Here is a 24,672-nt window from a genome sequence, read left to right as displayed (position 1 = left end):
CCCCGCTGTCCCCAGCAGGAGCTGCCTCATCTGCAGGCAGAGCTGCAGCACAGGAGGGTCTGCTGAGTGTCCGTCTGTCCCTCCCTGGCCTTGCCTACACTGGCAGCAGCACGCTGGCATTCAATGTGCTTGGGGAAAGGGGAGTATGGGGCCAGGGTGAGGGGTGTGCAGATGGGCACTTTGAGCCTGAATTCCTCTGCTCTCAGCAGTGTCCAGGTTCTTCTCAGGAGAACCTCCTTAGTGCAATTACCCTGCAGCTCAAGGACACACCAGCAGAGAACAACTGAAACCAATGAAGGAAAGTGATCTGCCAACTGTCTACATGCAGTTTGGCAAATGCTTTGAGAGGTATAATTATAAAATGGAAATGTTTTTTCTCAGATAATCCTGATATATTATCACTCTATTTCTGTTCCTTTAGCAGGACAACATATACAAAACAAATGCCCAACAGCAGCTCAGTGAGTGAGTTCCTCCTGCTGGCATTCGCAGACACGCGTGAGCTGCAGCTCCTGCACTTCGCGCTCTTCCTGGGCATCTACCTGGCTGCCCTCCTGGGCAACGGCCTCATCCTCAGTGCCGTAGCCTGCGACCACCGCCTCCACACCCCCATGTACTTCTTCCTGCTCAACCTCGCCCTCCTCGACTTGGGCTGCATCTCCACCACTCTGCCCAAAGCCATGGCCAATGCCCTCTGGGACAACAGGGCCATCTCCTATCAAGGATGTGCTGCACAGGTCTTTTTCTTTCTGTTCTTTATATCAGCAGAATATTTTCTTCTCACTGCCATGGCCTACGACCGCTACATTGCCATCTGCAAGCCCCTGCACTACGGGAGCCTCGTGGGCAGCAGAGCTTGTGCCCAGATGGCAGCAGCTGCCTGGGGCAGTGGCTTTCTGTATAGTATCCTGCACACGGCCACTACATTTTCCCTGCCCCTCTGTCTAGGCAATGCTGTGGACCAGTTCTTCTGTGAAGTTCCCCAGATCCTCAAGCTCTCCTGCTCAGATGCCTACCTCAGGGAAGTTGGGGCACTTTTGTTTAGTTTTTCTTTAGTATTTGGTTGTTTTGTTTTCATTGTTTTCTCCTATGTGCAGATCTTCAGGGCAGTGCTGAGGATGCCCTCTGAGCAGGGCCGGCACAAAGCCTTTTCCACGTGCCTCCCTCACCTTGCCGTGGTCTCCCTGTTTGTCAGCACTGGCATATTTGCCTACCTGAAGCCCCCCTCCATCTCTTCCCCATCCCTGGACCTGGTGATGGCTGTTCTATACTCACTGTTGCCTCCAGCAGTGAATCCCCTCATTTACAGCATGAGGAACCAGGAGCTCAAACATGCAGTGAGGAAACTATTTTATACCTCTTCCTTCAGTATTAATAATGTGCATAAAATACTAATAGGATTTCTGCAAACAAACACTCTTAATGCAAATTCTTGAAAGTAATTTTCTTTATTATTATTTCCTATAATTTGTGGCTTTGATTTATTGTTATTCTAAGCCTCCTAATTATTATTTTATTATTATTATTATGAAGTCAATAATTTCAAATACCTTTACAGTCAATATTCTTGTTTAAATAAATCAATAATGAAACGGGGACAATTTCATTAGTCTCTACTGCAGTCTGTTCCCATCGCCAGTGCCTCCAGCAGTGAACCCACTCATCTAAAACGTGAGGAACCTGGAACTAACGGTTGCAGTGAGGACACTGATTGAATACATATTCTTCAGCTTCTTTAAGATACTTTTTTTTCTTTTTATTTGTCTGTGTTGTTATTTCCATTAGCTATTGTTTCAGATATAAATAATATTAATCTTAACCTCCTACTTCTTAAAGATTTACCTATAGAACCAGGCTTCCTGTGTAGATAAACACAATAAGGAATCCAGAAGAAATTCATTGGTCTGAGCTGCCATCTCTTCCTATCACCTCTGGAGCTGGGGGAGCACTTGTTGGGGCACTTGTGTTTTAGTGTTTCTTTAGCCTTTAGTTGTTTTGTTTTCATTGTGCTGTCCTATGTGCAAATCTTCAGGGCAGTGCTAAGGATACCCTCTGAACAGGGCTGGCACAAAGCCTTTTCCACATGCCTCCCTCACCTGGCCATGGTCTTCCTCTTTCTCAGCACTTCCATGTTTGCCTACCTGAAGCCTGCTTCCATCTCTTCCCCATCTCTGGACTTGGTGGTGTCACTTTTGTACTCAGTGGTACCTCCAGCAGTGAACCCCCTCATCTACAGCATGAGGAACCAGGAGCTCAAGGTTGCAGTGAGGAAACTGTTTCTATATGTGCTTCTTAAGCATCAGTGTTGTTAACATTATTGTGATTTGTATCATATCATTTTTTGTACTTAGTATTATTATCATATTGTACTACTAATAATAATCCTCTAAATGCTACCATTCTACTTGAGAAACTGACATGAGACATTTTCATTTCATTTTTCATTTTTATTGTTTTCATAACTTTTGATATTGGCTTAATTTTTTAAGTAATTTATTTACTTTGACTACGTCTTCTAATCCACCTATTGAACTAGCCACTATCCATCATTTATCAGCAGTCTTGGCGACTGGGGGAGGTCCCAGTTGACTGGCAGCTAGCAAACGTGACGCCCATCTACAAGAAGGGCCAGAGGGCAGACCCGGGAAACTACAGGCCTGTCAGTTTGACCTCAGTGCCAGGGAAGCTCATGGAGCAGATCCTCCTGAGAGTCATCACGCAGCACTTGCAGGGCAAGCAGGCGATCAGGCCCAGTCAGCATGGGTTTATGAAAGGCAGATCCTGTTTGACGAACTTGATCTCCTTCTATGACAAAGTGACGCGCTGGGTGGGTGAGGGAAAGGCTGTGGATGTGGTCTACCTTGACTTCAGCAAGGCTTTTGACACCGTCTCCCACAGCATTCTCCTCAAGAAACTGGCTGCTCTTGGCTTGGACTGGCGCATGCTTCGTTGGGTTAGAAACTGGCTGGATAGCCGGGCCCAAAGAGTCGTGGTGAATGGAGTCAAGTCCAGTTGGAGGCCAGTCACTAGTGGCGTCCCCCAGGGCTCGGTGCTGGGGACGGTCCTCTTTAATATCTTCATCGATGATCTGGACGAGGGCATCGAGTGCACCCTCAGTAAGTTCGCAGATGACACCAAGTTAGGTGCGCGTGTGTCGATCTGCTTGAGGGTAGGAAAGCTCTGCAGGAGGATCTGGATAGGCTGCACCGATGGGCTGAGGTCAACTGCATGAAGTTCAAGGCCAAATGCCGGGTCCTACACCTGGGGCGCAATAACCCCAAGCAGAGCTACAGGCTGGGAGAGGAATGGTTGGAGAGCTGCCAGGCAGAGAAGGACCTGGGAGTGATGGTGGATAGTCGGCTGAATATGAGCCAGCAGAGTGCTCAGGTGGCCAAGAAGGCCAATGGCATCCTGGCTTGTATCAGAAACAGTGTGACCAGCAGGGCTAGGGAGGTGATCGTCCCCCTGTACTCAGCTCTGGTGAGGCCGCACCTCGAGTACTGTGTTCAGTTTTGGGCCCCTCGCTACAAGAAGGACATCGAGGTGCTTGAGCGGGTGCAGAGAAGGGCGACGAAGCTGGTGAGGGGCCTGGAGAACAAGTCCTATGAGGAGCGGCTGAGGGAGCTGGGCTTGTTCAGCCTGGAGAAGAGGAGGCTCAGGGGTGACCTTATCGCTCTCTATAGGTACCTCAAGGGAGGCTGTAGCGAGGTGGGGGTTGGTCTGTTCTCCCACGTGCCTGGTGACAGGACGAGGGGGGATGGGCTTAAGTTGAGCCAGGGGAGTTTTAGGTTAGATGTTAGGAAGAACTTCTTTACTGAAAGGGTTGTGAGGCATTGGAACAGGCTGCCCAGGGAAGTGGTGGAGTCACCATCCCTGGAAGTCTTCAAAAGACATTTAGATGTAGAGCTTAGGGATATGGTTTAGTGGGGACTGTTAGTGTTAGGTCAGAGGTTGGACTCGATGATCTTGAGGTCTCTTCCAACCTAGAAATAGAAATAGAAATTCTGTAATTAAACTAGACTTCCTCTGTAAGTATAGACAATAAAGAAGACAGCATAAATCCATTGGACTCAGTATCCCTCTCTTCCCATCTCCTCTGATTCTGAGGGAGCAGCCCCAGCACGCAGGAGAGGCTCAGGGCCAAGAGACTCACTGCCCGCTGGACTCTGCCTCTCTGCTGCCTTTGGGTTGGGGCTGCTGCTTCCCTGGAGCCATGGCCATGGCCAGTAGCAGGACTTGGCCTTGTCACTGCTGCTCCCTTTGGCTACCTCATTGTTCTCTTGTGCTTTCACATTCAACTAAGTCTTGAGATCTCATGTATCTTGCTGACAATCTTGTTGTCTGTTCAGTGGTATCTCTTTCATTGCACAGCTCTTCCAAAGCTGGTGGAAGGAATATACCCAAGGAACTGCTGCATGAACGGGCCTCTTGCTTTTCGGGGCTTCACTGTGGATCAGAATCTCAGAGTGCTCAGTGTAGTGCTGGACTGGGAGCTCCCTTCTTGGCTGCACATGGCTCAGCAAACAATAACTGGCCTTGACTGGCCTGGGACTGTGTTTAGTCTGATGGCAAATGGCATGCTGGATCAGTATCTGGAGCTGCTCTGTGGCTGGGCCAGGCCTCTTGTGCTGGCCTGGGGAGTGGGGCTGGCCCTGCGGGGCACAGGCACTGTGTGCTGGGGATCTGCCAGGCAAGAGAGCAGGGCTCCTGCAGCTTCACGGACCTCCATCTCCTGAGCCGTGCCTGGCCCCAGTGCGGGGGCTGCTGGGGAGGCCCAGAGCCGCCTTTGTGCCAGCAGCTGCGGTGCCTTTGAGGGGCTGCGGCTGTGGTGGCCATGCCCAGAGCCCTGCAGCAGCCTGCAGTGGGCGCTGCCCTGGGGCCAGCTCAGCCTGGGCTGCTGTGCTGGTGTGGGGTTTAGCTGCTCAGCACGGTAAAACCACCACAGCTGGGGAGAGGGCAGGGAGGTGGGGAGAGGTGGGCAGGGGCTGGGCTGGGCTGGGCAGTGCCCGACAGAGGGCAACAGCAGCGTCAGGGAGCAGTGGCAGCATGCAGTAGAGGGCTCCCAGCAGGGCTTGGTGCTGCAGAGCCAGGGCTGCATAAAGGGAGCCCAGAGCTGCAGGGGCAGGGGCGAGGAGGCCGCTCTGGGCCCTTGCTGGCCTGGGCAGAGCAGGAAGGGGGCCCAGGGCATTCGTCCCTTCCACGCAGCCTGCCAGGACCTACAAGGTGCTCATGGAGAATCCAGGGACAGGATCTGCATCGTGGTGAGCAGGGAGAGGGCAAAGCTTCTCTGAAAAAGAGGCTGAAACTGAAAAATGTCCCTCCCCTGTCCCATGGTGTGACAGAGCCAGTGTGGAACAGGTTTCCTTTATTTGATATAGTTCTTGTATAACTTGCATTGATGGTGGCACAGAAAGAGCGTTCCTTCATCAGTGATGCACATCCTTCCTCATGTTAGGACAAAACTCAACATCCTTCACTCTGCTTATTCTTGTGAGGAATGTTTTAACAATTCGTGTCCATAAAGAACAATTCTGTTTGAATCCTGTCTGCCTCTGGGCCCTGCACTGGCAATTTAATTCTTGAACCACAGATGCAGTGTGTCCCAATCTCCCCCTCATTCTAGTCAATTTATCACGTCTTCAGAAAATACTCCTTAAATTTATGAACCTGTTTGCTTTTGTTATTCCAGACTTCTATTTCTAACAGTTACAGCCTTTTTTCCTGTCTTCTTCGAGATTAACTTAACACTGCTATAGATGTGTCTGTGAATGGCTGGGGAAGAATGTTTTAATTACTCGTGAAGTGTCAATAAGAAAGCTGTTTGTGTTTGATGTCTGGGGGTTTCAGAACAACTGATAACAACTAGTGACTGTTATGGGATACTATGCATACCTTTGGTATCTGGTTAGGGGGGCCGAGAGATTAAGAGGAAGGAAAAAGAAGCTGAAGGACGGCTGGGAGACAAGACCTGAAGGGAATGTTCTATAAACTTGGTATGGTGCCAAGTGAGTACAAAGGGGAGAGGAAGACTACGAGCCTTCAGCATGAAAGACCCCTAGAGACCCCCAGAGGAGACCCCCAGAGGAGACTGCGCATGCTCCAGTAGGAGGGACTGGACCCCGGAAGCTAATTATAATAATCTATTTTTTTAGAAGTAGTAATGAATATGTATTAGTCTAGGAGCATAAAAATCAGCTGCTTGATGTAACTGGTGTGCGTCCTGGTGGAGCGGAGACTCCCGGTGCACCCAGCGCTGTTTGCTTACCTCTATTCCTTTATATTCTTTCAATAAATCCTATTTTTTTAATCCTAATTTGAATCCTGAGCCATTTATAACAGTTTCATGATTATCTATTTGCTTGTCCAGTGAATCCGTCAATCTGTCTATAAACTGCATATAAGGTTCATTGACTCCTTGTCGTATGCTAGTAAAAGAAGGCTGGCTCCTTCCTGTTTCTGGCAGTTTCAGCAGGGCTTGTAATGCTAGTTGGGCTGACTGTCGCAAGATGGCATTGTTGAGCCAAGTTGTAATCGTGGGTCCATTAACGGCTCAGTTCCCATAAGCTGAGGAAGCCCCGCACCCATAAGAGGGTCGCCTAATGTTCTTTCTAAATTCTGCAGTGCCACTATCTCACACAGTTCTCTCCATTTCTGTTCCCATAACAATTTTTGAGTCGGGGTGAGGATCATAGCAGCTATTTGGCGACAATCATACGGAACCAGCAACTGACCTGTCATCACATTTTCTAATAATGATTGTGTAAAAGGCGCATGCAATGCGTAGGTCGTGACTGTTTTTCTCAGTTCCTTTATCAAGTCCCGCTGAAAAACATTATACTCATTTGGCCCATTATTCCGTACTGTTACTGGAAAAGCCATGCCTATCAGGTCTCCATCTCTCAATGCCTCTCGGAGTATACCGTCCCAACGCTTGCAAGGGTCAAAATCTTTACTTGATCGAGGGGCCTCGCTTTGGGAAGAGATGGGGGCCATAGAAACATCCCTTGTCAGGGGCACCGATGGTGACAAAGGTGGAGGAAATGGGCTAGGGTTTGTTTCAGCCTCCTTTTCAAAATCAATCAGGTTGATCTTTTCTGTCAGTGCACAAGCACCTTCTTGTGCTTCGCTTGCTTGTGACACTGCAGTTTGTACCTTTTTTTTTTTCTGCCCACCAAGCTCTTAACATTTCAGTTACTAAACGCCAAGTTGTCATTACATACACTACTATGGTATTTCCCCGAGAAGCAGCATCCCAAATAGTCCCTGCATGTTCCCAAGTAGCTAAATCAAACATCGCTGATACAGTTGACGGGGCAAGTTTTTTTGCAAAAACTTTTAACAGTAGTTTCAGTTTATATGGATCAACTTTATCCCTCTTTTCTCTAAGAGTTTGCTCAACAATTTCACTATTGTCTCCTCCTTGGCCGATAGGTTCACCCCCATACTTCTGCCCGCTGCTCACCTGGGGTTAGGTGTGGTCCCAGGGTGGAAGCTGCAGTCCTGCTGTCAGCTCAATTCATTCAGCGGGGTTCCCTTTGGTCCCAATGCCTACGTTGCTCGTCCCAAATCTCCCATCACATTGAGGTCATTTGCAGGGAATTGATCACACAACTCAAGGCTGGTGTGCAACTGAAGCATTTATCGTTCACGCGACTACCACGCTCTTACTCTGCTCGTTGATTTGTTGCCATGCTGATCGCTCGTGCTGGTTGTTTTCTCAACTCCTCAATTGTTACTTCTTCTTCGACTTTATGCAACTTGTCTTGTACCTTATCTTGCATTTTTTTTACTAGCTACTTTGTTTCTGTGTCTAGCAGATTCCACAGGCTTCCAAACTGAGCTCCCATAGGGGGTATCCAGTACCTGAGGGAATTATTTGGAGGTAATTAGTTGCCTAGAAACTTAGGCAACTAACAGCTTTCTGAAGATCCAGGTGAAGTCAAGTGCACGTGACCCATGGGGCAGAGCTTTGTACGGAGTGCACCGTCATTATATGCCAAATCATTGAAAGTAATGACCAGGAAAGACTAAGAGGAACTCATGGTGGATGAATTGGCTAGCCAGCTATGGAATTACAAAGAAACTCTCTATTCTTCCCTACGAACCTGTGTCTTGTCTATGGAGAAACTGTCCGAGTAGGTCCAACAGCTACAAGAGAATACATTTTCCTCCCCACCTCCACGAACCAATACCTCAGCTGTCAGGCGTAAGTGTCCCTCTACTCAAGAAAGGTGATATAGTGGGTACATACCACATGCAGCTCTGTGGTTTTAACTGTGTGACAACAGAGAAGCCATGAGAAAATGGGATGGAAAATCTACCTCCATCCTAGAGGCATGGATACATGAAGCACAAGGAAAAGCATTCACAAAAAGTGGTTCTTCTGAGAAAATTGCTGCTCCTGTTTCTAGTGGGCAGTCCTCCAAACAGAGTAATGAATACTATGAGCGGGACTAGAGAGGTTCTACCTCCAACCGGGGGGAGGAATGGGGCAACTGGGTGTATTGGACTTTGAGGATTACTTGCTTAACACAGACCCACAGGAGGTGTTAGGTTTTAAAGGACACCAATGCACAGTGTACTGTAATGCCATCAAGCTAAAAGGGCCAGAACCCAATTGTATTTCTGGAATGATGGGAGAATCCCAGTAGTCAACTGTATTGGAGGCTGATGTGAGTCTAATGGGAAAGAGTGGCAAAAGCAACCCCTTGAGACTGGCCCAGAAGCTCTGTGAACCCTTAGTATAGACTCCTTCAGGAAAGGGTAGTTCAAAGATCCAAAGGCTTACCTTTAAACAGTTGTCTACCTTGCCCGCTCTCTCACAGGGCCCTTCTGCTCTGGAGGTGCTGATGGCCAATGAGCAGCAGGTGCCAATCGCTACCACAACAGTGCACCTGAGGCAGTATTGCACTGACAGAGACTCCCTGACTCCCCTGCATGAGCTGGTTCATTGACTGGAGAGCCAAGGAGTGATCAGCAAGGCTCTCTCACCCTTTAATAGTCCCATATGGACAGTGCAAAATTCTACGGGGGAGTGGAAGATAATGGTGGATGTCTGTGGCCTGAATGAAGTCCCACCACTGCTGATTTTGACATAAAACAAAGGAAGGTCAAAGGACCTACACAGGAGATCCTGAGGCAGGCTGGCCAGGTTCAGGGGGACCCCTGCTTGAGGACGGGCTGGGTATCGGTCAGTGTGTGGTGAGCAATTGCACTGTGCATCGCTTGATTTACTAAACTACATTATCATCATCATCATCAGCAGCAGCAGCAACATCTCTTCCTTTCCTTTGCTATCAAACCATCTTTATCTCAACACATGAGCATTTCAGGGATGAGGATGAGCTACATGGTGCTGAGTTGTCTGCCAGGATAAAGCACAACATGCTTGACAACCAGAGTCCAAAGCACAAATCACACTTCAAAAAATCAGTCTCTGACATCTACAGAGAGAAGCCTTCCTCTGAGACCAGTGCTGGTTCTGCAGGAGCAGTGCCCATGTGCAGGAGTGTAGAGGAAAAGAGTCCCATCCCAGCAGCACGGCCAGGGAACACCAGCGTTTGGGGCATGCAGAGCTGCTCTCTTGCCACTGCTGCCCTCTCCTGCTGAGCCCTGATGGTGGGGTCAGGCTCAGCTGCTCCTATCACTTGGTGCCAGTGCTGCTGTGGGGCTGTGCTGGGACTGCAGGCAGGGACAGGCAGTGGGCACGACAGTGGCACAGCTGGCCTCCACTGCAGCACTTCCCTCCTAAGGGGGGATCTCCTCCAAGGTGGACTGAGCAGACCTCAAATGCTCAATCTGGTGTGAGCAAGCAGAGGAGGGCTCAGCAGCCCCAGGGCACACAGCAGCCCCAGCAAAGGAGCCTGGCCAGTGATTCCTTGCAGCCCTGGGGCAATGGCAGTGACCCCATGAGCTGGGTCTGCCTCCCAGCCTGCCCAGCACAGCCCTGCAGAGTGCCCCCATGCTCTGGGCACCACAGCCCCCTCGCTCTGCAGAGCAGCACCACCGGCTGGGGCTGGGGCTGCAAGGATGCTTCCCCTGAGTGTCTTCTAGGCTGGCTTCAGGCACACAACTTCTGGATGTGAGCATGATCTTCACTGTGCACTAAGAGCTGAGAGACCGCCAACAGGCACGGGGCTGGAACATTGCCTGCAAGGTCCCTCCTGCCCTAGCACCTCACAGGACTGGCACAGAACTGGATCCTGAGTGTCAGAGAGGCTGGGAGCCCAGCAGGTGTGCCATGGGCTTGGAGGACCACAATGAGATCACTTCTACCTGGGCAGCTCCTGGCCCAAAAAGGGGGTGTTTTCTAGGTGTGGTATTATAAGCTCAGTGGTGCGTCAGAAACACTAAGTCCAGCAGGAAGCAAATGGCTGTTAAATGGCCTGTGAGTTGAGCTCTTTTTGAAGTAGCTGACAGGTCACCCTTGACTCCTGGCTGGGATCTGTGCCTTTAGGCTCACATCTGCCAGTGTCCATGGTAGGGCAGCAGAAGGCACTTGCTGTGCATGTAGTTTCTGAGATCGGCTCCTTCTAAGTAGCTGGTAGGCCCCATAGTGGAAGAGGTCTGGAGTAGGGGTTGTCATGTCAGAGGTGTCAGCTTTTGCCTGAAGTCATCCTTTAGGACTGCTTTCAGTTTTCGACACAGAGGGGGCCACTGCCTCCAAGACGCTTGGGGCAAACTGAACCATGCATGAGGGTTTGGAAAAAGATAGCCTGGGAGCACAGAAGCCATTCCGTATCCAGAAGTTGGAGGCAGGAAACAAAATTTTGAGGTGGTACAAGAGCTGCTGGGCACATTGTGCAGGGTTCACCTACAGCCTGTGTGTTCTTTTCCATCCTGACTTAGGTGCCACGTCAATCTCAAGAAAGGAGTAGCCAACAGAAATGAGACAGGTACTCTGAGATCATGAAAGCCATCAGAAAGCAGCCCCTGAGAAAATGACTGATATGGGGAAGTCAGGAGAAGCCTGGTCAGGAGAGATGTGAGATTTGGGGGAGGAAAGAGGAGTTTGGCTAGCAGAAATTAATGATTTCTGTGAGGTTCGAACATTCAGGCAATGTTGATTCTGCTGTAACACTGACTTCAAACAGTCATGTAAAGCCTTTCCCTTATTTTAATGAGTGATATTAATCCCCAAACCTAAATACTACTCTACACCCTGACAGGAATCCACTATTCTTATGCCTGACTTCAAAGTATCCCTTGAAGCCAAAACTCAGTCCATAGCCCCTTTCCCTTACCTTTACTCTCTTGCTTACCCTGATCTGATCAGCTTGTGGGCCAAAAGAAGGAGAAGGGTGGGAATGCTCTGAGGAGCTCAGGTCTGCCTCAGCATCTCCTGCCCCAGGAGGAGGATCATAACTGTGGCAGGGACTGTGAGGTCACTTCTGTCTCTGTACTTGATAGGGCAGCAGCAGGAACGTGTCACAGAAAGGGACTGTGAGGTCACTTGTGTCTGGAGGTGGCAGGTCAGCCTTGCCTTCTCCCTGGGATCTGCACTTTTGAGCTGACATCTGGCAGTCGCCCTGCTAGGCCAGCAGAAGGCACCTGCTTGGCATGCTGACTGTTGGCATTGCTTCCTTGCAACACTGTGCAGGGCTGCGGAGGTGTCAAAATGAAGTTCTTCTAGTAGCATCACAGTACCCACCACATCCCACAGACCCCAAGACTAGCCCTGAGCCAGACATGGGTGTGCAGGGTCTCCTCTCCCAGTGGCTGTGGTCAGGCCTTGGCCCTTCAGCTTCATTAAAACCAACCAAGATTTTTCTCAGCACAGTGCTTTGCCTGTCTGTAACCATGGCCTCCAATTTTCTGCCCTAACAAGGCCCTGGGGAGGCTTTGTTAGTAACAGCCCTCAGTGGGGCCCATTAATACTCCAAGTCACTTCAAGTTTTCTTTCTGACTTTAGCTTCTCAAGTGGTTACATCACTCTCCTCTCAGTACCTGAGCTGAGTACAGGGGGACAATCACTTTCTTAGCCCTGCTGGTCACACTGCTTCTTATACAAGCCAGGATGCTGTTGGCCTTCTTGGCCACCTGAGCACACGGCTGGCCCATATTCAGTCAACTATCAACCATCACTCCCAAGTCCTTCTCTGCCAGGCAGCTCTCCAACCACTCATCTCCCAGCCTGTAGCTCTGCTTGAGGTTGTTGAGCCCCAGGTGAAGAACCCGGCACTAGAACCCCAGAAAACCGAAGAGCAGGGAGCAACCTCTTGGCTATGTTCCTGGCAGCAGCTTTGGAGAGGCGTCCAGGCTTCTGGGTTTGCCCAGAGCAAGACCCTCCTGTTACTGTTGTGCTTTCAGAGAGGCAGCTGTGACCCAGGGCTGCACAGTGCCTGCTGCTGCCTGCAGTCACAGGGATGCCACTGCAGAGAGAACAGGACTGTCACCAAGGCATATGAGATATGATGGTTTATCCGAATAAAAGAGCACAAGAGAACACACTGAAAGCCAAAAGAGAGAAGCAGTGAAAAGGCCACGTCCTGCTGCTGGCCATGGCCATGGCTCCAGAGAAGCAGCAGCCCCTACCCAAAATCCATGTAGCAGCTGGGCTCTTGGCCCAGAGACCCTCCTGTGTGCTGGGGCTGATCCCCCAGCTCCAGAGGGGATGGGAAGAGATTGCAGCAGATAACAATGTAGTTCTGTTTTTGTTTTGTTTTTGTTTTGTTTTTGTTTTTTTATTTATTATGTTTCTCTACATAACCTGCTTCTTTCAATAATTAGATGACTGGGTCACTATAAATGAAAAAATAGAAATAAGAAAATCAGGTAGCAGGTTAAGGATAACATAATTTAAATCAAAAGAAAAAAATTGTAGAAAATATTTATAGAGAAATATAGTAACAAAAATTTTCCTCACAGTTCCTGAAATAATCAGGGAACTCACAAACATTATTGATTGCAAAGAAGCATGTATCCAAAGAGTTTCCTTACTGCATCCTTGAACTCCTGGTTCCTCATGCTGTAGATGAGAGGGTTCACTGATGAAGGAACAACTGAGTAGAGAACTGACACAATAAGATCCATGGATGGGGAAGAGATGGAGGGGGGTTTCAGGTAGGCAAACATGCCAGTACTGATAAAGAGGGAGACGACGGCCAGGTGAGGGAGGCACATGGAAAAGGCTTTGTGTCGGCCCTGCTCGGAGGGAATCCTCAGCACTACCCTGAAGATCTGCACGTAGGATAACATGATGAAAACAAAGCAAAGAAAGGCTAAAGAAACACTAAACACAAGTGCCCAAACTTCCCTGAGAGAGGCATCTGAACAGGAGAGCTTGAGGATCTGTGGGATTTCACAGAAGAACTGGTCCACAGCATTGCCTTGGCAGAGGGGCAGGGAAAATGTGTTGGCCGTGTGCAGGACAGCATTGAGAAAGCCACTGCCCCAGGCAGCTGCTGCCATCTGGGCACAAGCTCTGCTGCCCAGGAGGCTCCCGTAGTGCAGGGGCTTGCAGATGGCAACATAGCGGTCGTAGGCCATGACGGTGAGAAGGTAATATTCTGCTACAACCAAGAAAGCAAAGAGAAAGAGTTGGGCAGCACAGCCTTGGTAAGAGATGGCCCTGGTGTCCCAGAGGGCATTGGCCATGGCTTTGGGCAGAGTGGTGGAGATGCAGCCCAGGTCGAGGAGGGCGAGGTTGAGGAGGAAGAAGTACATGGGGGTGTGGAGGCGGTGGTGGCAGGCTACGGCACTGAGGATGAGGCCGTTGCCCAGGAGGGCAGCCAGGTAGATGCCCAGGAAGAGTGTGAAGTGCAGGAGCTGCAGCTCGCGCGTGTCTGCAAATGCCAGCAGGAGGAACTCACTCACTGAGCTGACGTTGGGCATTTTCTGACATTGAAGAATTGTCTGTAGAGAAGGAGAAGGCAGAAAAAGTTTAGAAGACAATTCTCTGAGGAAAACCTACTACAAGCCTTAGAGCACTCTCATCTGAAGCCTCTCTTTGCAAAAGGAGCTTTCTGCAGCTCCATCGCTTGAGTCCCAGCTGATGCTGGGTGAGACTGGCACTGCAAGCATGGATTGCTGGGGCCTTTAGAGGTGTCCTTCCTTCTGTGAAGCAGTCAGAAAGCAGGAACAAGGGGGAAACTCAAGTTCAGTCCACTTATGGGATCCATGAACTTTGCAGGGTTGTTGCAAAAAACACCTCCAACCACACTGTAGAGCGAGTCAGATTTTATTATGCTTAGTAGAACAATCACACTCTTGCGTTTCCAAAGAAGTGGAGACAGCTTAAAGCAAAGAAGCTCCAACCCCAGTGCAGATGGACAGAATCCTCACCTTATCCCCAAGTGCATGAGCAGGATCTCAGCTTTTCCCTCTTCGCAAAGGCTGCAGAGGCCTCACTCCAGCTGCCCACAGACAGCCATCCAGCAGCACAGACATGTTAGTACGGAGGTGTCTTTTCTTTGAAGTATCTGGATAACACAAGGATGCCAGGAGAGAGCTGCATCCTGCGGGAGAGAAGAGTGTAGCCCAGGATGATGCCCCACGGACAGAGCTGGATACTCGCAATCTGGGGTGTCCCAATACCCAATCTGCATCCCCTGCAGTGTCTGGAGGAGACTTGGACACCCAACTCTTGGCTAAAAAGAGCAGCTGGGTTATGACACTCCAAGGGGCTTCTGCCAGACTTTCTCACCTTGCACTGCAGCCCAGCAGGACTCTCAAAGCCTACTGCATTGCCCACTGCCCTCCCAGAAACAAGACCCAGCACGAGACCCTTCCAGGACCTGCAGCTGCATGGCCCTGCAGCCAGACACTTACCTTGTCAAGGGCTGTGCAGGTTTCTCCTGCAGGCAGCTCTCAGCATCCTCCCACTGCCAACTGCCTCCAAGCCCTCTCTCCTCTCCTCTCTGTGTGCCAGCTGCGGACAGAGCCCCCAGCCCTACTGCACTGTGCAGAGGAGCTGCTCCTAGGCACAGCTGTCTCTCTGCAACAGGATCACTTTTGAAATGAGTTTTCTCTATCCCACGAGCCCGGCCCAGCTCAGCAGCACAGCACCAGCCCAAGGCACTGCAATCACCCCTCTGGGGGCTTTGCTGATGAGCCCACACACGAACCTCAGGCACTTAGAGACAATTGAAGACATCTCTCCAGAAGTCCAAGTCAGAGGCAAGTTTCCTGCAGTGTCCCCCTGAGGGCCAGCACTGACACAGCCTCCCTTGGAGCTCGTTAGAGCAGAACCCTGGAGGCAGTGAGGACAAGGAGACAAAGGCAATGTGAAGGTGACACTGATGTGTAGGAAACCTGGATGTGTGTCACCAAGCACAAGGGCTGGGCCTTGACCCCAAGTGCTTGGGAAGTGAGATCCTTTCCCTTCACACCTTTCACAGGGCTCTTCATGGAGCAGTAGGAGATGGGGATGTGCATGGCCAAGTGCAGGAGAATGGTACGACCCCTGCTTTGTTCATTGTTGGGGTTGAGGAGGCAATGAGGCCCTGGTGCTTTAACGATCACCTGTCTCCTCATAGGCCTCAATGACAGTGACAACAGCCATAGTCATGGACACAAAGACCTGGGTCCTGCTGGGACTTTGAGCCTTGCCATAGCCCTTTATCCTCTCCATACCAGCCTGTCCTAGGGTCCCCTAGACCTGTACCTCTTTTCCTGAGGGCTGCAAACACTCTTCCCTGTGGTGCCACACTGGATCTGAGCTGATTCGGATAACTCAGACTTTCTTGGTGGCCATGCTCCTCGTAAGGCAACTCTGTAGAAAGCTGGCCTGGTTCCTCGTGAGCAGGCACCACTGCTCCTATGGCATCCCTCGTGGTGCCCAGGCCCTCCTCCTCCTGGGCGCTGCTCACTCAGCAGGGTCCCAGTCTGCCCTGATGTGTGGGGTTCCTATTGTTATGGCGAAGGACGAGGCTCGTCTCCTTGTAAATGACAAGAGATTTCTATAGGCAAAATCCTGCATTTTCTCAGGGTTCCTCGACACTGATGCTCCATTCTGTCAGCCATTCATGGCTGCAGGCAGACAGTTCAACCTTCATGTGATTGTGCTATCTCTGACAGGATAGTAGCATCAGGACTTCAGGAAAGTTTGGATAATACAGGAGTAATCACTTGAATGGAACTGCAACACAGAGTCACAGAAAAACAGTGGGTGGAAGGCTGCCAGATTCTACTTTTTCTGTTCTTCCTTCTCATGCATGCTGTCAGTTTGTCTGGAGCTGGGTCCTGAATGTTATGGGGCTGTGCAGGTCAAAGTTCAAAGGGCCAAAGCCCAGCTGGAGCTCCATCTGTCTATTACTGTCAAAGACAATAAACACTGCTTATAGAAATACTTTAAGTAGAGGAGGATTGAGGAGAATCATCATCCTTCATTGGACATGGGGGAAATCTGTTAATGATCTAGAGATAAGGTAAAGGCTGAGACACTTAACGCCTTCTTTGCCTTAGACTCTAGCAGCAAGACCAGTTGTTCCCCTGGATATTTCTACTTCCTTGTAGCCAGTGCCAACCTTCCATGGTGCACTTTGTGGCAGTTTTTCCTCTCCTGCTGTTTCCTACTACCACAAAAAGCTCCATCAGGGTGGAAACCACTCCTGAAGTAGGCAGCCCAACCCAGCAGGCTCCTTGCGGCCTCTCAGCCAACCAGACACAAATCATCTCAGCAGCATCTTCCAAGCCAGGGGCCTGCTGCTGGCCTTGCAGCTTCTTGGCTACACACAGCCAAGCCTCGTGCCTGCTACTGCCCACTCATGGACTCAAGCAGAAGGGACAGGACAACCCATCTGGGGGCCTTCTTTCTGTCTGGGTCCTCCTGGCTCTGGAGGCAGAGGGGATCCCCCAGTCAGCATGCCAAGCAGGTGCCTTCTGCTGGCCTAGCAGGGCCACTGGCAGCTGTCAGCCCAAAAGTGCAGATCCCAGGGAGAAGTCAAGGCTGACCTGCCACCTCCAGACACAAGTGACCTCACAGTCCCTTTCTGTGACACCTTCCTGCAGCTGCCCTATCAAATGCACAGGCAGAAGTAGCCTCACAGTCCCTGCCACTGGGTCATAGTTTAACCAGGCCGGCAGCTAAACACCACACAGCCATTCGCTCAACCTCCCCACTCCCTCTCTGGGACGGGAGAGAGAAATGGAAAGTGAAGCCCGTGAGTTGAGATGAAGACAGTTTAATAAGACAGGAGAATAATAATAACAATAATAATAATAACAATTATAATAATAATACAATGATTATAATAGTACTACTAATAATAATATGTACAAACAAGTGATGCACAATGCAATTGCTCACCACCCGCGAACCGATGCCTAGCCTAACCCCAAGCAGTCCGGCCCCCCTCCCCTGGCTAGCCACCCCTATGTATTGTCTAGCATGACGTCAGATGGTATGGAATACCCCTTTGGCTAGTTTGGGTCACCTGTCCTGGGTCTGTCCCCTCCCAGCTCTTACTGCACCCCCAGCCTGCCTGTTGGCAGGACAGAGCAAAAGGCTGAGATGTCCTTGGCTTGGTATAAGCACTGCTCTGCAACAATTAAAACATCGGGGTGTTATCAGCACTCTTCTCATTCTAAGCCAAAACACAGCATTCTACCAGCTACTAGGAAGAAAATTAACTCTGTTCTAACTGAAACCAGGACATCTATCCACCCCTTATTCCATACCATTTATGTCATACTCAGGTTACACTCTTTTCCATACATTCTAATTAGTCACCATTTTCCTGTAGGGTATATAGTAGTCATAGTAGTGGTAACATACAGTATTATATAGTAATTAACATGGTACAATTCAGTTCATGGGCTATTCTCACCCAGTATTAAATCCCCTTGAGGTACACACCGGACCTCTCCGTTCTTTTGCATCACCCACCAAGTGTATCCAGGTCCCTGAGCGAAAACAATTCCACCAATAGGTTTGCCTTTTCCTGAGGCAGGAGTAGCCCAGACTGTTTTACCCAGCATATTTCTTACACGCACTACAGGAACTTTATCCCCATCTACAGTACGTAACAGGTTTGATTGGTCAGGTCCAGCTTGGTTGGCAGATCCCCTAGTATTGACTAATCAGGTGGCCTTTGCCAAATGCGTGTCCCAATTCTTGAATGTCCCAGCGCCCATTGCTTTCAATGTAGTCTTTAACAGTCCATTGTATCGTTCAACTTTCCCGGGGGCTGGTGCATGATAGGGGATGTGATACACCCACTCAATACCATGCTCTTTGGCCCAAGTGTCTATAAGGTTGTTTCGGAAATGAGTCCCATTATCTGACTATTCTTTCTGGGGTGCCATGTCGCCATAGGACTTGCTTTTCAAGGCCCAGGATAGTGTTCCGGGCGGTGGCATGAGGCACAGGATATGTTTCCAGCCATCCGGTGGTTGCTTCCACCATTGTAAGTACGTGGCGCGTGCCATTGCGAGTTTGAGGGAGTGTGATGTAATCAATCTGCCAGGCCTCTCCATATTTCTATTTCAGCCATCGTCCTCCATACCAAAGAGGCTTTGACCGTTTGGCTTGCTTGATTGCAGCACATGTTTCACAGTCATGAATAACCTGTGCTATAGCGTCCATGGTCAGGTCCACCCCTCGATCACGAGCCCATCTGTATGTTGCATCTCTACCTTGATGGCCTGAGGTGTCATGCGCCCATCGGGCTGTAAATAATTCACCTTTATGCTGCCAATCCAGGTCCACCTGAGCTACTTCAATCTTAGCAGCCTGATCCACCTGCTGGTTGTTTTGATGTTCTTCAGTAGCCCGATTCTTGGGCACATGAGCATCTACATGGCGTACCTTTACAGCCAGGTTCTCTACCCGAGCAGCAATATCTTGCACAATGCAGCAGCCCAGATGGGTTTGCCCCTGTGAGGAATGTTTTAACAATTCGTGTCCATAAAGAACAATTCTGTTTGAATCCTGTCTGCCTCTGGGCCCTGCACTGGCAATTTAATTCTTGAACCACAGATGCAGTGTGTCCCAGTCTCCCCCTCATTCTAGTCAATTTATCACTTCTTAAATTTATGAACCTGTTTGCTTTTGTTATTCCGGACTTCTATTTCTAACACGGCTATAGATGTGTCTGTGAATGGCTGGGGAAGAATGTTTTAATTACTCGTGTGTCTGGAAGTTTCAGAACAACTGATAACAACTAGTGACTGTTATGGGATACTATGCGGATCTTTGGTATCTGGTTAGGGGGGGCCGAGAGATAAAGAGGAAGGAGAAAGAAGCTGAAGGACAGCTGGGAGACAAGACTTGAAGAGAATGTTCTATAAACTTGGTATGGTGCCAAGTAAGTACAAAGGGGGAGAGGAAGACTACGAGCCTTCAGCATGAAAGACCCCCAGAGACCCCCAGAGGAGACCCCCAGAGGAGACTGCACATGCTCCAGTAGGAGGGACTGCACCCCGGAAGCTAATTTTAATAATCTATTTTTTTAGAAGTAGTAATGAATATGTATTAGTCTAGGAGCATAAAAATCAGCTGCTTGATGTAACTGGTGTGTGTCCTGGTGGAGCGGAGACTCCCGGTGCACCCAGCGCTGTTTGCTTACCTCTATTCCTTTATATTCTTTCAATAAATCCTATTTTTTTATTTAATCCTAACTTGAATCCTGAGCCATTTATAACAGTTTGGGGGCTCGTCCGGGATGGCTATAGTTCCTGAATTCTGACTTAATCTAGGAGAGGCGCCCCACCATTTGGTGGCTCCTGTTTGAGTCAGATCAGGACTAATGCCATCCTGAACCTGAATAGAGGTAATCAAAGAATTTGATTTTTTTTGAGCTCCCTTGCCGGCTGTTTTTTTGCCCGTAATTCTGTGCGCGAAGATCTGGATGAAGACGACAGGGTCGTTTGGATACTGTTCAGTTGGATTCCGGTGTCCGGGATCGAACCGGATGAAGACGACAGTCGTTTGTGGATACCGTCTGGTTCGATCCCAGACGAAGACAGCAGAGATGCTTGTGGATACCGTCCAGTTGGATTCTGGATGAAGATGACTGATTCGTAAGATACCGTCCGGTTGGGTAAAGGTGCGTTTGCTAGTGTTTGTGTGTGAGAGTGTAACTGAGTCTTCTAAAGTCAGCGTGGAGGTCTTTTTGTTTTCTCACCAGTTCTAATCTCCTGTCGGAGGGGGCTGGGCTGGTGAATGGAGTGATACGTGGGTGGGTGATAGGTCCTAAACCCCCTGCAAGACACTCTCACTGGGGGCAACCAAGGGCTGTGGGAATTGCCACTAGTAAAATTCCCGGATGGGTCAGATAAAATCGAAGACCAAAGACCAGAAAGGGAGCAAATTACCAGATATATGACCAAAAAGTCCATTATGAATAATGATTAGAAATTGGAACAATAGGGGCCCCAGAAAATTAAAGAGTAAATTGAAAATGATCCAGTATTATATGATAGAATGACCAAAAGAACCCTTAAGACCCCATGTATTTTGATCCACGGAGGACGGGGTCTGTCAGGCTTTAAACATTAATAGTAGAATACCTGTGGATCCGGAAAAGAGCAAGCTGAAACAATGGAATTAGAAATTAGAGAGCAATTGATTAAGAATGAATATGTGCTGCATTTGTGCCTGCACTTATACCACCAGATAACAGGAGCCTCTCGGACCCCGAGAACCAGATCAAAAACAACCTCATGGTTCAGATTTTAATCAAGGGGTCTGAGATAAGGAGGACTGTTCACAAAGGGACAGGTTAGGAATATGTATATGTATAGGAATGTTTATGTATATGTAACTCTTTACTAAAGCAATTTGCCATGTTAGGCGTGTACGACTTTGGTGGGACTACCCGCCCCGTGCTGCATGGAACTGAGTAAACATACCTACTTTACAATCTTACGGATTGTGGAGTCAGCTTTCTGTGAGTCATTTTGGTGAGCCAGGCAGGAGACACTCTGCTCGGCTGTGGGATCGGCTGCAGCGTGGACACCCCTAGGTGCACCCTGAGCGTTTTGCTCGGAGGGGACTCCACTCTCAGCTGCTCACCGCAGGAGCAAAGATCTCCCGAAACTGCAGACAAACGGTATGTTTTCAGCTGCTGGAGGGATACTAACTGGAGTGTTAATAATTGTATGTGTTTTTATGTATGTATTTTGTGTTGAAAGTATTTGTGTAAGTGTAAGGGTTTGAAACAAAGTGTTACAAGTCACTTCACGAAGAACACAGTCAGAGACAATACTTGTTTGGTTGGTTTGGTTGGTTATCATTCTAAATTATATTCCTGTAGTATGAATGAGATGTGCTGGAGGCCTCCGTGTGCGATTGTGCTGTGTGAGTGAGACGCAGCGTTGCTGCAAAGCGAGTGCAGAGTTCCGATCCGTGGTTCTGTACTCTCCGCAAGGGGAGTGGGCAGAGATGAACAAAGTGCTTGACAGACTGAAAAGAAGTGCTGTTTTATCCAAGTTTGAGTGGTGGTGCCTAATATATGGGCCCGGTGTATCTTGTGTATCTCGTGTATCCTATTTTTGCTCTTAAATGTTTTGACTGTGACAAGAACAAGGCAGGAGCATGATCTGACTCTACTGGTGCTTTCGGCTGTGCTTCCTGCAACATATGAGGCCCGCACAGGCCGAGACCTGGACTCGCTGAGACCTGAACAGGCCGAGAGACTGGAGCGGCGCCGAGAGACTGGAGCGGCGCTGGGAGACCAGAGAAACTACGGAGGGACTACCGCTGGACGGAGAGAGCCCTGGGACGCTGCAGAGCCACGGACGGCTCTGAGAGACAAAGAATAGACCTGACAGAAGCTGCAAAACGCGGGGAAATTGAAGTAATTGCGGAACATCCGAGATCGAGTTGCTACGGGAGATCAGAGGCGTCAGTGGACACCGGCAGTCGACTCTCACCGTGAGGCGAGTCGGCGCAGAGCAGAGGGGCGGACATTAGGACCCTGCAGCCTGTCTGACGTAACCATGGAGGCAGATTAATTTGAATCCTGAGCCATTTATAACAGGCACCAATTGCCACGTCTCCCACAACACCCTCCCTGTTCTCCAGCAACAGACCAAGGAGAACACCTTTCCTAGTTGGCTCCCTTAGCACCTGCACCAAGAAGAGATCATCTAGGTGCTTTATGAACTTTCTGGACTTGCTCGTGACAGCTGTGTGGTGATCCCAGTTGACGTCGGGCAAGTTGAAATCTCCCATAAGGACAAGAGGAGTTGATCTCGAGGCATCTCTTAGTTCTGCAAAGAATAATTCATTGGCATTGTCGTCCTGGCCGGGTGGTCTGTAATAGATTCCCACAACGGCATCCCATTTATCTGTTCGTCCCTTAAAGTTGATAAGGCAGCACCAGGAATGTGTCACAGAAAGGGACTGTGAGGTCACTTCTGCTTGAAGTAGGTGGCAGGTAACCCTTGAGTTCTCCCTGGGAACTGCACTTTTGGGCTGACATCTGGCAGTGGCCCTGCTAGGCCAGCAGAAGGCACCTGCTTGGCGTGCTGACTGGGGGAGCCCCTCTGCCTCCAGAGCCAGGAGGACCCAGACAGAAAGAGGTCAGAGGTTGGACTCGATGATCTAGAGGTCTCTTCCAACCTAGAAATTGTGTGTGTGTGTGTGTGTCTGTGTGTGAAGGCCCCCATATGGGTTGTCCTGTCCCTTCTGCTTGAGTCCATGGCTAGGCAGCAGCAGGCACAAGGCTTGGCTGTGTGTAGCCAAGAAGCTGCAAGGCCAGCAGCAGGCCCCTGGCTTGGAAGCTGCTGCTGAGGTGACTTGTGTCTGGTTGGCTGAGAGGCCGCAAGGAGCCTGCTGGGTTGGGATGCCTACTTCAGGAGTGGTTTCCAACATGATGGAGTTTTCTTTGGTCGTAGAAAAGAGCAGGAGAGAAAAAAATGCAACAAAGTGCTGTGGAAGGTTGGCACTGGCCACAAGAAGGAAGAAATGTGTCTCTCAAAGGGTCGTGCTGTCTTGCCAGAGGTCACCCTCTGATCAGACCCTTGCTTTGTTTTTCAAAGAAAAGCTGGTGAGGGCTGACGAGAAATGGGTGAAAGCAAACTGTGAGAGCAAGTTGGTGAACTGAGATGGGTGTCTGCAGACTTCAAGGAAATAGGTCAGACTGTGGCCCAGCATAGGAAAGCCTGCAGAGGAGAAGGCAGAGCGTGCTAGTAGAAATGGCAGGCCCAACAGCCTTGAAATTTCTGTCCCCTCGGCTAGAGCTTATGAGGAGATACATGTATGTTATATTTATTGTGATGAGGCCTCATTGATTCCTTGCAACCCCATGCAGCACCACGGAGGTGTCACACCAGTGTTGTTCTCATGGCATCACACTGCCCACCACAGCCCACAGACCCCAGGAACAGCCTTGAGCCAGATGTGGGGGTGCAGGATCTCCTTTCCCAGTTCCAGGGGTCAGGCCTTGGCTCTTCTGCTTCACTAAAACCAACCAAGACTTTTCTCAGCATAGTGCTTTGCCTGTCTGTAACCATGGCCTCCAATTATCTGCCCTAACAAGGCCCTGGAGAGGCTTTGTTAGTAACAGCTCTCAGTGGTGCTCATTAATACTCCAAGTCACTTCAGCTTTTCCTTCTGACTTGAGCAAGTAAAGTGGTTACATCACTCTCCTCTCAGTACCTGAGCTTCATAGACTGAGCACCAAAATACACCATGGAACTTATTAAAATGCAGAAACTGCTAACATCTTTTCCACAGTTGTCTTCAAGCCTTCATGCCTTGTGCAGCTAATTGCAGAGCCTGCAAGACGTAGTTAAGGAAGATTTCAAAAAACACCTAGTGAAAATGTGTTTTGTTTTTAAAGGCTGAATTTTGCTGCATTTCAGTTTTGAGCATCATTCTCCTATTGCTATTGATCCAGGGGGATTTCTTTGGAGACCTTTATCAGGAGGAAAAGCAGAATCTGGAGGTCTGACACCTCTGCTGCCAGCAGTGGTCTTTGTCCCCATAACTGCAGCCCAACCCAGCACGTGAAACCCTTTCTCACACAAGTCAGGGGTTCTTTGGGAAAAAAAATAAAAAAATAAAAATAAAATAAAATAAAATAAAATAAAATATCAAAACGACCATTGGAACCTGAGAAATTCAGCCTGAATCTTACTAGAAAACTGGACATCCATGGTCTCTCTTGGGTTTTCTGTGGAAAACTCAGAATGAAAACTAAAGAAAATATTTCTTCAAGTGGCTGTAGTTGTACCCATGATCTTGGGGAAATTGTCCCCTTCCAGCCACGGAAAATTAAACTGAGTAATGTGAAAAGAGCTGCCCAGTCAACAGAGTAGCTATTGACTGGGCAGCTCTTTTCACAAGGCAGATATCCCAAAACCCCACTGGTGGTGCCCTCTTGGAACTTTGCAGTACCCTCTCCCGAAGCAGTCTATGCTGAGGATACACAAGATGATATCTCTGGGCCAGTCCCATTAGGGTGCTTGTGCCATTCCTGCCCAGTTAGACTCACTTCAGCCTCCAGTACAGTTAACTGCTGGGATTCCCCTGTCACTTGAAAAATATAGGTGGGTTCTACCTCTTTCTAGCTTGATGGCATTAGGGCACCCAGTGTACCTGTGTCCAGTAGAGCCTGATACATTGGTGGGACTGATGTGCCAGGCCATCTAATATACCCAGTCCAGTAAACCCGACTGTCCTTTTCCTCCCTGCTTCCCCCTGTCTGGAAGGAAGACCCCTCTAGTCCTGCTCATAGTATTCATTACGGTGTCTGGTAGATGGCCCACTGGAAAGCATGTCCC

The 24,672-nt window shown here is 49.4% G+C and overlaps 2 protein-coding genes across 2 annotated transcripts; one reads left to right on the top strand and one right to left on the bottom strand.

Moving 5' to 3' along the window:
• Window positions 1-443: 443 nt before the first annotated feature.
• On the top strand, window positions 444-8,954 carry LOC311216217 (olfactory receptor 14C36-like; the record flags this gene model as incomplete). The annotated part of the gene is made up of 3 exons (XM_084297765.1): window positions 444-1,253; window positions 2,181-2,264; window positions 8,826-8,954. 3 exons carry the CDS (start codon window positions 444-446, stop codon window positions 8,952-8,954), a joined length of 1,023 nt encoding a protein of 340 aa, XP_084153891.1.
• A 3,943-nt stretch (window positions 8,955-12,897) lies between these two features.
• LOC311216216 (olfactory receptor 14A16-like) lies at window positions 12,898-13,833 on the bottom strand (the record flags this gene model as incomplete). Its single annotated transcript, XM_084297764.1, has 1 exon — window positions 12,898-13,833. The coding sequence occupies one exon, from the start codon at window positions 13,831-13,833 to the stop codon at window positions 12,898-12,900; it is 936 nt and encodes a 311-aa protein (XP_084153890.1).
• Between the last annotated feature and the right edge of the window lie 10,839 nt (window positions 13,834-24,672).

The sequence above is a fragment of the Netta rufina genome (assembly GCF_964035555.1).
Source record: "Netta rufina genome assembly, chromosome: 18".
NCBI classification, from domain to species: Eukaryota; Metazoa; Chordata; class Aves; order Anseriformes; family Anatidae; genus Netta; species Netta rufina.
This window is presented reverse-complemented; position numbering and strand designations above follow the sequence as displayed.